Source organism: Haemaphysalis longicornis, unplaced genomic scaffold (assembly GCF_048455015.1).
Source record: "Haemaphysalis longicornis isolate Haplotype H1 unplaced genomic scaffold, Haemaphysalis longicornis Haplotype H1 scaffold_1, whole genome shotgun sequence".
NCBI classification, from domain to species: domain Eukaryota; kingdom Metazoa; phylum Arthropoda; class Arachnida; order Ixodida; family Ixodidae; genus Haemaphysalis; species Haemaphysalis longicornis.
Genome location: NW_027526203.1, coordinates 201,582,608 through 201,595,386, shown reverse-complemented (window position 1 = coordinate 201,595,386; position 12,779 = coordinate 201,582,608). Strand labels below are relative to the sequence as shown.

The window sequence follows — 12,779 nt, the reverse complement described above, 5'->3', positions numbered from 1 at the left end:
TAAATAAACTTTATTCAACTCATAATAAGCCCAACTTGCGCTGTAATTCACCACACACCGGTATGGTCATCACTCAACCAGGTGACTTGCACATACTTTAAGTACCAACATAAAGTACTTTTCCAGGAGTTATTAAAGTAACAAATAAAATAATATGCTAATAATTCAACTTTCAATGAAGTGATATATTGGCCAAGCAACCAATTTATTTGAGTTAGCCGATAATTTTAACAAACAATAACTCGCCAGACGTTGAATGCGCAGCACCCCATTGTGGTCGAACCTACGTTGTTGGCTTTTTTTTTCTTTTTCTTTCGACCCTCTCTGTATATACATTGCCCGATGTCTCCTGTTGTATTTTTAGTGTGGCGATAGCATACTCCGCTGCTTGCCTCGGCCTATAACCTCACTTGTTGTTATAGTTAGAGTTTTCCTAATGTTGTTTCATGGCGAAAACGTGCTTACCTGTGTTTTCCTGTAAGCACAGCTGCAAGACCACTCAAAGAGAAACGTTGAAGGGATGCCAAGAAAGCTATGTCCGGGCAGCCTCCAGTAGGCGGGCTGCAAGCTCAACGAATGGCAGATCACGACATACGGGCTATACTTGGCACAGTGTTCTCTTGAAAACACCCTTACCTCCTCAGCTGTCGGACGGACTATGCATAGAGAATCGGACGTTGGGGCTGCATCTTAGTCTCCAATGTGGGTAGAAAACTGGGAGCGCTGCATGAGTTATTTATGCTACCAAGAACACAGCTTGGGGCTACGACGTTTCATCTACCCCTCCTGCTTATTCTGCGGACTGGGTCGCTCCCCACGTTCTAATTGTCCATCCACGGCTGCGTTTTCTTGCCTCAATATTGTTATTCTTACACCGAACTGACACCGCCTTTCTCGGGACAGAGCGTAGTAAAAATCACGCGGTTTAAATCATTGGAAAAATTTATCACCGCATCTTTCACCTTGTTGATTGTATCAGAACAATCGTTATATTTTAAGCAAACTATATATATATATATATATATATATATATATATATATATATATATATATATATATATATATATATATATACAGGGTGTTGCGACGATAACTGGAACACTTTAAAAATTTTTCCTGAGCGATCCGCCGCTCTGTTCGCGCTCAAACTTCACACAAAGGTCGCATTTTGTGGTCTATTTTGTTTGACACCGGGAACAACAACGGTACTTACCTGTTTATTCTGAAAATAAATAAAAACAATTTTCGCCTATGGGAAAATGGGCGCTGATTTGGACGTGCGAGCCAGCGAAAGTTGATGTTGGAACGGCGGAACCACCTGCAGAGTGAAACGCATGTTTGGGATTCACGTACGGAGCCAAATGGTGCAGCAGACGATCAGAAAATGCACCTAGAAATGAGCTAACAGACGATCAGAAAACCCGGTTTTCGGGCTCGCACGTCCAAATCGCCGCCATTTTCCCATAGGCGAAAATCGTTTTTATTTATTTTCAGAATAAACAGGTAACTACCGTTGTTGTTCCCGGTGTCAAACAAAATAGACCACAAAATGCCACCTTTGTGTGAAGTTTGAGCGTGAACAGAGCGGCGGATCGCTCAGGAAAAATTTTTAAAGTGTTCCAGTTATCGTCGCAACACACTGTATATATATATATATATATATATATATATATATATATATATATATATATATATATATATATATATATATATATATATAGCGGTTTTGTTTACATTGTACCAATCATCCCCTCTGACCCGCCGCAATGTTCCTTCTTTTTCAACTTCCTAAAAGCATAACATCCTGCATGTTTCACCTGTTTATCGATAAGAAAAACCAAACCAATACGTCGCAACTTCTGCAGACATTTTTCCGAAAATAAGATGCCACATCGCTCGAATTGAAAGACTGCATTCGATGGCAAACCACGGTATGGGGGGCATCCATAATGAATACCAATTTCAGTACTTAAAAAAATAAAATGCCGTTATCTTAGAATAACGAATGCCTTCAATATATCGTAATGGTATTATTACGTGACAGACAGCGTCCAAGTCAAGCTTGGATAACTTATTTCAGTTCATCATCTTGTCGTTACTTTCTGTACTTCGCCAATAACCGTTTACTTGACCCAGCCAGAAAAGCAAATTCTGTGTACGCTTGTCGAGGCTAGTTTATATTCAAAAATCAAGTGGCGCTGGGGCAGGACAATGTGACAAATGACGCCCATTCTGCGCAGAAACGGCAGTCGGGAGGCCACCCTGTAAAGGGCTGAATGTGAAAGCCGCAGCGGCGCACCGTTGTCCGGTCGGAGGAGAAGGGAGAGCGTCGTACGGCGAGCGTGACTCGCACGCTTGATTCGCGGGTGACAAGGAAGACGACGCGTCGGCGGTTCCCAGCTTTTCACGTCCACTGCCTCGCGTGGGAGGATTTCCGATGGAGCCCGAGACGAGCGCCGGAAACAGCGCTGCGTGTGCACCGCACGCTTGCCACTGTCCTTCCGGAAGAGGTGCCACTACAGACACGAACGCGAGAAAAACATAAGCAGCAAGAAGAAAGGGAAGGAGTCTGTTTCATTGTCGATTTCCTGTCTTGGCTGTCACTGCTGTGTGTGTGTTGTTTTTTCGCCTACACTTTTGCGCTTGAATGGAGCGCTCCCACAGGGAACTTGGCGCTTTGCGAGCTGCCATTAGAGTATCGAAAATTATTCAACAGCAAACGAGGAAGCAGATGAGTGAATGAGTTTCTTACACCCGTTTTGGTTTTTGCCTCCGCAAGATCGTGAGAACGGAGGGGGCAGGCGGCAGTGAGGAATCGAGGTTCCATATTGTCGAAGGAAAACCACGCGTTTCGTAAACTTATCTCACTTTCACTCCACCAATTCCGTGCACAGTAAAACAATATTCGTCTTCCTAAACTGTAATGAATGGAGTCCTCCGGATTTTTCGGGTTAAGGAACACCCGAATGATTTATACATTTCTTGCTTAGGGTTGCGTCATGTACTCAGCACACGATATCCTTGAAGTTTCCTATCGAGTGGAAGTTCAAAGCGAAGTCATAGCTTGGCTTGTTTCAGAGGCTGAGAAGAAAAACACCTAGGGAAGCTTAAGCTTCCTCACTAAACCTTTTTACACCCTTATCGCCTAAAAAGGTGTAGCATAAGTGGAATAAGGGTGTTGGGAAGTCATCACGTACTTTTTCTTAGGTTCCAACACCCTAATTTTTACCTTTACACCCTTTTTTTGTCGGAAAAACGGTGTTGACCGATTGAATCACCCTCGGTTTTCTGTAGGGTGTTGAAATTGTGTGAAATAGGTGTTCAGTCACAAAAAAAAACTGCGGAGCTTGGGGTCGACCTAGCATCTTCCGGTGCTGGTAAGTTTTGCTCGGCTTTGTTAGGCTTTGCTAAGTTTTGTTTGATTTTTTTTTTTGCAATGTTCTTGCTGGGCTAGGCTAAGTGCTGAGAAGTGAGTCCAAGTTTAGCCGGATTTTACACGGCTGTTCTGCTGTTTCAAAAACTTGTAAAAACGTTTTGATCGCGAGGTGGTTGCTAAGTGCATAAAATTTTATTAAATACCAAACACTTATTCCACACACTTCCAACACCCATAAAAGAAGGGTGTTCATTATTTCAACACTCTCTTTGCTACATGGGTGTAAAGATACAAATTAGGGTGTTGGAAACTGAGCAAAACGCCACCTCGAACTTCAAGAAAAAAGGTGTAAAAGACCTCCAACTTTGGAGGTATTTTCTATCCGTTAACAGGGGGGACTTGAACATTTTCTGCGAGCGGGGAGGGGAATGTTTTGTGCCTCGTAGTGCTTAAAACAACAAGAATTGGCATAGTTTATTACCAGCAGAGATTTTTAAGCATGAGTTTGGTTCGGTGGCGTTAGAAAAAATGCCAAGAAAAAAAGGCGCCGCCTGTAAAGGGTGCACCAACAACAGATAAGGAATTACATCAGTGAAGCCTGCTTTCGCGCCTGCTCGAGTGTGAGCACAAGGGGCGCATGCGTGTGCGCACCTCTTACTATACCATTTCAAAAGTGGTATAGTCTTTCTGGGCTACTAAAACGCAAAAAAAAAAAAAATTGCGCAGTTTGCGCTGGTGGTGCAGGGCTGGAGAAGCAGCGGAACTCGGGGTCGACCTAGCTTGTTTTCCTCTTCAATCCTCTGTCAGTGGGAATGGCACATTCGAACAGCCTTATAAAATCCCGCTAAACTTGGCCTCACCCCGCAGAACTTAGCCTAGCCTAGCAAGAAGATCGCAAAACCAAACAAAATTTAGCAAAGCCTAGCAAAACCTACCAAAACTTAGCAACATAGGAAGAAGCTAGGTCGACCCCCCAGTTACGCTGGTTTTTTTTTGTTTGTTTGTTTGTTTCCAACTTAACACCTATTCTACACCCTTTCAATCGCCTTCATAAAACCGAGGGTGTTGCTGTCGGTCAACACCCTTGTTGCCACACAGAAAGGGTTTAAAGCTACAAATTAGGCTCTTGTAGCCTATGAAAAAGGGCGTAATGACTTCTAAACGGCCTTATTCCACTCATCTGCACCTTTTTTAAGTGATGAGGGTCTTACAAAAATTTAGTGTGTTCGCCAGTCTCACAATGAAACATGGCCCCGCGTTTCCATCGAACGACAGAACGTCGCCGCTCGTCAGGAAGCCTTTCGCGCTCGTATACATTGGGAGGCAATCAACTGCAATTGCTGTCACCGGAAGAGGTAGAGCGCTGCTGAACAGCCCTTCCTTCCTCACATTCAGCCGGGATTCGTCGAACAGAAACAAATCAATTTAAGCGTATTCTGGAAATGCGCATCGTCAATCCAGGATGCGAATTAAACTGCTCCAGTGTACCTCACTCACCCGCGAGGCATCTGATTTAGTTGTTGACATCTTATTTCTGTGAGCAATCGAGGAGTATTGCCTGCATAACGTTTTTGACTTTACCCGCACAGCACCAGCACAAACTTCAGTGCTGTTGGGAAACTAGGGCAGAACAACGGGTGCAGGAAGCCGTGAAAGACTGGCAGCGGATGTGTTGTTTGCATTGACTGCGCTGCTAGCGTAAGTGTCCGCAGTCAGGAGTGGTTTGCCTGCCCTTAGGCGTAAAGAGCTTTGCCGTAAAAGATTGCAAGTGCTTTTATATGTACACTGTAATGGTTGCTGCTAACGATGCTCTACGACAGCCTCGTTAGTACATCGGCATGCTGGAAAATGCAGTAGAAGGATTTATCTGTTGCTCTCTCTCTCTCTCCCTCTCCTGCCTCCTTCTGCTGGTCTATGCCTCCCTGTGCCCTGGGAAATCTGGTCACCCTAGCTATTGGGCCCCCTCTGGCACCCTGATGCACGCGCGCTAGCTTCTTCACGTCGCGTGCCCATCGCTCTCTTCCAGCATGTAGTCGTTCCGCACTATGCCTCTTGCTTAAGAATGCCAGCCAAAGAAAAGCAACCTTGCCGCCAACCACGCCCTTTCTTTTCCCTCCTCCCTTGCGGATGCTAAGGCGTTGGGCTCAAGAAACAGAGCGCCTGTCCAGGTTTACAGTTTCTGTTTACACCCGGGGCACTTCTTGTGATAGAGGAGAAAAAGGAGAACTCTTCTGTGTACGATATTTTGGTGTGCAAACGTTAAAGAACCATAACGGTCGAAATCCATCTATATCCCTCTGCTACGATGTGTCTCTTATCCCGCCGGTATCTTCAGCACAAAATCATTTACATTTATTCTTAGCCCGTCTCTCTTTCCGCAAGGCTCCAGCTCCTTTGCGCCTGTGATATTCATCGCCAGCACTTTTTTCACCTTCACTCAGGCTTACGTCCTGTCCTGTCCAGCGATACCCAACCGGACACCAAACATCCATCTGGTGATTGCTAACCGGGGTTAGGCTCAAGAAATGTCAAGCATTCAAAAAAGTTCCCAAAGTACACGAATACGGATTCCTGGGCAACCTGTATTAGGAATCTTGAAAAATTTATGGCGCATACGAACACGGACAGCGGAAACAAGGGCGGCCAGACAACGGACCACTTCCTGACTACTTCCAGACTACTTCCTGCCGTTGGTAGGTATCCTTGTTTCACCAACTGAGGCAACGCTAATGTGGCCGAATAGTCTGGTAAAAAACTTCCTGCTATAAATCCCTTGGGCCTAAACTAACTTATTGCATTTGTAGATGTTCATCCCATGCACACAGTAGCTTTAGGACTACGCAGTTTTAGTGCCAGATGAAAGGTACCTAATCTTACTGTACAACCGCTGTTTAACCCAGGGCCGAATCGCAACACTAAGTGAGTGTGCGAATGCCACGCGAGCGGCAGACATCGCTTCATTTTAGGATCGAACAGCTCCCTCTCACGCTACTTCGCGAAGCCAACCTTGAAAACTGGTTGCACGGCAATTTTAAAACATTCCTCCCCAGAGATGCTGTCGAATCGAAACAGCTACCCAGTAGCTTGCACGAGCTCTTGGTAGTAGTAGTAGTAGTAAATATTGTTGAATAAGGCAGACTTAGCCTTGCATAGCTGCCGGCAATCACTCCACCTAATCGTCCCCAATACCATATGAAAACTCTCAAAGTCATCACACCTCACTTAGTCCTAAAATAACAGACACACAATGTCACCACACCTCACTTAGTCCTGTGGACTGCAAGAATCCGAGTAGGAGATGAGACACCTCTTTTCGCACAATCCACTGGTCCCTAGGCTTGCGTCGACCCCGTATACATATTCTGCGGCCCAGATATTGATGTGGCTGAATTGTGCTTGCGAGCACGAGGTAGCGGATTGATGGCTGGTTTCGCGGGCTGTTTTCCTTGATGTAGGCGAAAAAAGTAAAGGCGCATGCTTTGCGGTTTAAACGTGTGTGGTCAAAATCATACCAGATATGCCTCACAGAGCGGCTTATAATTCCCAAGTAGCTTTGTAACGGGGAAACTGCCCAGTATTTGAATTCATGACAAGGATAGACGTAAAGTGTCTTTCTCCAGGGAAATGATGACCCCAAAATCGGCCTGAAAATGCTCTCAAATTGTGCTGTAGTGGTCTGCAGACATGCATGCCCATACACTAAGGCAGACGAGTGGGCTGTATAGTTTAGTGCTTTATCTCATAAATGTGTCGATCTGCAAACAACTTGTGGTTCCGTTTCCATGCCATACCCGCCGCAGTAGCTCAGTGGCTAAGGCGTTGTGCTGCTGAGCACGAGGACGCGGGTTGGATTCCCGGCCACAGCGGCCGCTTTTCTGATGGAGGCGAAACGTAATAACGCCTGTGTGTTCGAGATTTCGGCGCATGTTAAAGCGAACCTGCAGCACTTTTTTTTTTTCAACTTTTCCTAAAATCTTAAATGCTTGCACAACGTAGTCACCCAACACGCCCAGTACTTAGATTAGGGGGTCGCAAAGTAGCTCAACCAAAAATTGCTGCTCTATGCCCATCAGATAACTTGTAAACTCGTTCGAAAGATTTCTCTCTCTTTCCCGGTCTTGACGTTCTTTGAAGGCTCGAATTACGTCACTAAGGCCATGTAGCGGCTGTTGGCCGGTTTTCCTTCAGTTGCAGCAATGAACGCTTTTCGATAGAAGCTTAAAAATAAAGCCACAAAAACAAAAAAAAAAGAAACGGAAGGCGTATCTGGTGCGGCGAGCAAATCACGCAGTGCCGCTCCGTGCTGGCGATAACTATAGCTTTCGCAGTGGTTCAGACACGAAGGAAAGAGTGGAAGCGCTCATCGAAAGTGTTTCAGGGTCTCTTTCAAGATCCCCAGGTGGTAAAAATTAATCCGGAGCCATCCACTACGGCGCGCCTCATAGACTGCGTTGCGCCGGCGCGTTAAACACTACAATCAATCAGTCAATCAATCAATCAATCAATCAATCAATCAATCAATCAATCAATCAATCAATCAATCATATCCCTGCCTTATGGCGCGCCGATACAAAATGAATTATTGTGTGGCATAGTGAAAACTTGCCTAATCATTTAGGTATGTATGTATGTATGTATGTATGCATGTATGTATGTATGTATGCGTGTATGTATGTATGTATGTATGTATGTATGTATGTATGTATGTATGTATGTATGTATGTATGTATGTATGTATGTATGTATGTATGTATGTATGCGTGCGTGTTTGTGTTAGCACTGCCCCCTCTCCCACCTTTTAAGACAGAACGTGCGTTAGTGACAGCTGGAAACATTGCTTCTGCACTAAACCGGCAGAGGAAAGTTCCAGTGGCGCGTAGACAACGAACATTCAGAGACGCATTTAGTTACGCCAGTCTGGCATTTATTTCCGCGTCTCTTGGAGATGAAGGATTCTGGGAGCCCATGTTATAATGACAATATGTACACTGACAATGGCAGCCGAAGTGTGGCAGAAAATTATGACCCCTTGGTGGCAGTCGCATGACAAGATGAAGAAGGACACTCTTTTCTTTTTACTTCAAGAACACATGCTGTACCAAGGAACCGCCTTACGGCTTCAACGCCACGCTGCAGGCCGCTGCGCTAAAATACACGCACGCACACGAACGTGCGCCCCCTCTCTCTCTCTCTCTGCCGCTTATACACTTACACACACACACTCACACGCTTGCTTCTGACGCAATGTTTTAGCACAAAGACAAGATCGGGAACAAACAGAAGAACAATGTTTGGTGGCGCGAAGTATTCTGAGTCAATCGTCAGCATAAATTTGTTATGTAGCTAACGCAGGCTTGGAAAACAGAAAAGGACGTACTGCCTGTTGAACTGCATGATTATTAGTGCGAGCTAAGCTGGGCCCAGCAATGATATGTTTTTGGCATGTACGGAGGTTTGGCACCTTAAATTTCAAGCATGTTTAAATATACAGAGAAGGAGCCAATGCTTTTTTCCCTCGATAATTTTGTGCGTTTTCTTACTCATATGACATAGAAACGTACTTTCAGGCGCATTTTACGAACCGGGTTTGGTTTGCAATGGGTAACGGTGCTCCGATGGTGTGACTAATTCTCAACTCGCTAAGGTAATTCGAAGAATCAGGAAAATCAACGTGCTGCCAGTCAAATCGGCCATTTACGACGGCTTATCACCCAATTGTGCCGTAATGAAGTTATGTCAAGGTAATTAACTATAGAGATCTGGTGAACGGGGTCTGCTATGAAAACGTTTCACGCGCTGAATTTTAAATTGCTCAAGCTAACCAAACCGCAGAGTGCATGAACATACTTTTTGTAAACAAAAAATGCATTTGCTGAACAAATTTTCAATCGAAAACACCGGAACAACGCAAGCGAGAAAGCCATATATTCACAGTAACGACCACGTAACACTGCAACTTATACAGGTCTGATGTCATCTTTCACGAAGAACTCCGAATATTCCCTAAAAAAGTGCTTTTTTGTTCACGTTGTTACCTTCGGCGGACATCACGAGGCAGCTTCGGTGCTCAACTGTCCAAATATTTCGAAAGGTGTCACTTTCAAGGAGCTATTGTTGGGGTCAATTTCAAAATCAGGAAAGGAAGCCGCGTGATCCGCCAGATATAAGACTCGTGTAAAGCTAGCAGGCATCCGCTGCAGAAAATTGAAGCTAGCAGATGCGGCCCGTGATGCCCTATTTTATTACATGTGATTTACAACGAAGCTGTAAAATACCTTTGCCGGGATTTTTTTACCATCCTCGTCAGTGGAGTTCGTCGTCATAAGTCCCCTCCACAACCTTCACGTAAAATCTCTTAGGCGCATTGGCCACAAGATGATGGCAGCCAGTCATCCGAGGTTGAAGAATAAGTCAATTTCTTCTCCGAAGCAGGTCCCGTCCAATTTATCCGCCTTGTGTCCATGGATTGAACACAAGTGATAGGTGAATATTTCGTGACCGCCATTGATATCGACTGGACAGGTCTTTCCTCCTGCCCAGACCACCCCTCATGCTCCTCAGTCAACAGCAGTTGAGAGGAAGAGTTTTCATTCCTTCTCCCGAGAGGTGCGGAGGTGGGATGTTGCAGAGGAGCTGGATGACCATTACAGACGCCTATGATTTGCCAATTCATTTGCTATTCTGTGATGAAACGGTGGGCCATGATTGATCAGTATGCAATGCGCACCATGTCCTATTTTCTCATTTTTAGCTTGCACACTCGGCAAGCTTTTTTGAATGCCTGAACCGTAACAACGTAGTCGAGCCCCTACACTTTCGCACCAGCTTTTTTTTTAATTCTTTATCCTTAACACTTCACACCCTGCATACACATTGACCTTTCAGGAGCAGCCACCACATCACCGCGCAAAATGGGAAACTTATCAAGATGAAACTGAGTAGCGGGGGAGTTATCTACAATGAATCAAGTGCAAGCCGGAAAAAAACCATGTTCCGGCCGGCTCTTTGGTATGGAGGTATGAATGTTACAGTCGTCCGAGATAATGTACAACACAACACCTTGACTGGTTTATCTAGGTAGGAGCCGGCTCCGCTAAGAGTAAAAGATAGAGTGAGGAAGGAGCCTAAAGTATAGACAGACGAGCGTATGTTGCCACGAACAGTACGTTCGGCGTATTCAGGAGGGATCAGGGCGCTTTCAGATACAGCTTGTCTCCTCGCCAAAGTTTTTAGTAGCGTAAGCTTACACCGTAGGTTTCTTTTTTTTTTTTTTTTTGAAATGTTATATACATAACGTTTCCAATGTCGTTATATACCGCCGTTAATTTGGGCGCACATCTAGATACCACAGTATACAGACGAAACAGCTGGGAAATCAGAGCCAGCTCTTTATCGGGGTGACTGACTTCGGGGAATTAACTCGCGTTCAGTGCAACGCCGACTCTATAACAAGGTCTTACCACATACAACAAAAATCCGCCCCAGCCGTCTGACTGTAAATTGGTCGTTGGTTGCTTTGATGAATCTAGCTCATTTTTGCTTTCCTCTTGGCGAAACTAAGCGAAATGTCATTCTAGTGGATCTTAAGCAGCCGATACCTTGGTGGGTGATGGAACGTCAGAAGGCCTTGTTATCAAGTCGCTGTTGCTCGCTTTCGTGCACGCCGTGACACGATGTTACTCGATAGTCCACATAAAAGCGCTGTAAGCGGCAGTGTAATGATGGCTGTACAGCATCTATAGCTGGGGTTAACAACTCCTTCTTGCTCGTCCTCCCTCACCATACCAATAGTGATGTTTGTAAAAACGTACCCGTTCACACTCGTGTGTGTGTGTGGCTGAGCCCGTACCTTCGCCGCATTGCTAACGTCATCCACACCTTTCCTTTACACGTGTAGCCGCCCGTTATCCGAGCCGCACCCTATTTCCGGCCCCGTACGATATCGTTGGGATATTCGAGGAACAACGTGCAAGACTGACCGCGCAACCATACTGAACGACCATCAAGTGTATCCTCTTAACAACCCTTGATAACTATTTTGCGTTCGGAAGGGAGGTTGAGCGGTATTGGGGGGGAGGCAGTTGATTTGGAACGAACCGTTGTCCGCCTGTAGTACGCGAATTTATGTCAGAGGTGTTATATCTATACGCGTATTCAGTAAAGTCTTTAGACCCCATGACTACGTAAAAAAATTTTGCTTCGAAAAGAACAAAAAAAAATGTATTTTTTGTTTGCTACGACCCGCCTGCACTGCAAATGTGCCAACAGTTCGAACACTTGTTCCATCAACACCCTTGTGAGAACCTTCGTGTTGCATTCTTGGTTTTCCTGAAATGCCAACATCAGAAAAACCTGCTCATGGCTGCACTTTCTTGCTAGCAAGGAACAGGTGCGAATACTGCGACGATTAGCATGGCTCTCGAAATCACCAAGTGAAAAATCGGGCCCGACCTGGAGGGAAGGCAAAGGGGAGGGCATGTTTTCTGGTCGCCTTGCGATAAATGAGCAGAATAACTACAAGCATGACATGAGTCGGCTCACCTTTTGAATTCTGAATTCGTCTCCTGCCTACTCCTATGTGAACTAAAATAACCTGCCCCAGTGGTCAGCAAACATAAAGGAGAAACTTCGGCGCTCTCTTGTGTAAGCACACGAAAGTTTTGTGCGGAACGTCGCGCTGCATGACACATCTCTTGCAGATGCACATACTTTGCCGGGTGTGCTTGAGCAAAATTAAAGAAACACATTTTACAAAAGGGGTATACTTGTACACATCACAAACGACTGTCAAAGCAGGAAGCTGCAGCGACTTTCAAGCGGTATGCTATACATGCCCGACATCTTTTTTCGCGTTCAAACTAGATTCGCACACAGTAGTGTTTGCACGTGTCGCTGCAAACAACCGCCCAAGTCCGAAGGATAGCGTTCCATGTCGTAGACGCCAGCGATGCTTCCGCCGAACACACGCACGTGAGAAAGGGTGTCCAAGTGAAAGGTGGTTGGTGCGCAGCCCCGGCTGTGTCGCTTGTTACAAGGTCCCTCGGTGTGACCTTTGAAGCAGTACTTTGCGAATGTGTCTAGGTGAAGCCAGTCTCTGCACCGCTGTCGCCGAGGCGCGTGGTTCGAGGTGATGATGTGATGATGAGGACAAATGCAGTCAATAAATAAGTGCCTTAGCCCCGGGGCCATCAAAAGAGCTCCTGGAAGGACCCCAGTGACTCTTGTGACGCTGTCACCACGAGGGTCGTCTGAGCGCTGCTGTAATCCAGGGGTGCTCCGGGACTTGGTTCCGAAAATGAGCTTGTGCCTCCTGGACTGCTGGCAGGAAGCGACGTCGTAGGTTGCTCTTGCTGACGTAGATTGTTACGCCGCCACTTTGCCCGGGCGTTCTGGAACCAGACCT

The 12,779-nt window shown here is 45.7% G+C and overlaps 1 protein-coding gene across 1 annotated transcript in view; it reads right to left on the bottom strand.

The window, feature by feature from the left end:
• Positions 1 to 8,279: 8,279 nt before the first annotated feature.
• Positions 8,280 to 12,779, bottom strand: part of LOC144141250 (LIM/homeobox protein Lhx9-like) — a 75,956-nt gene continuing 71,456 nt past the window's right edge. Inside the window, exon 5 of the mRNA XM_077672819.1 lies at positions 8,280 to 12,777. Within this exon, the coding sequence (XP_077528945.1) occupies positions 12,565 to 12,777 (213 nt within the window). The 3' untranslated portion in view covers positions 8,280 to 12,564. The remainder of the gene's footprint in view (positions 12,778 to 12,779) is intronic.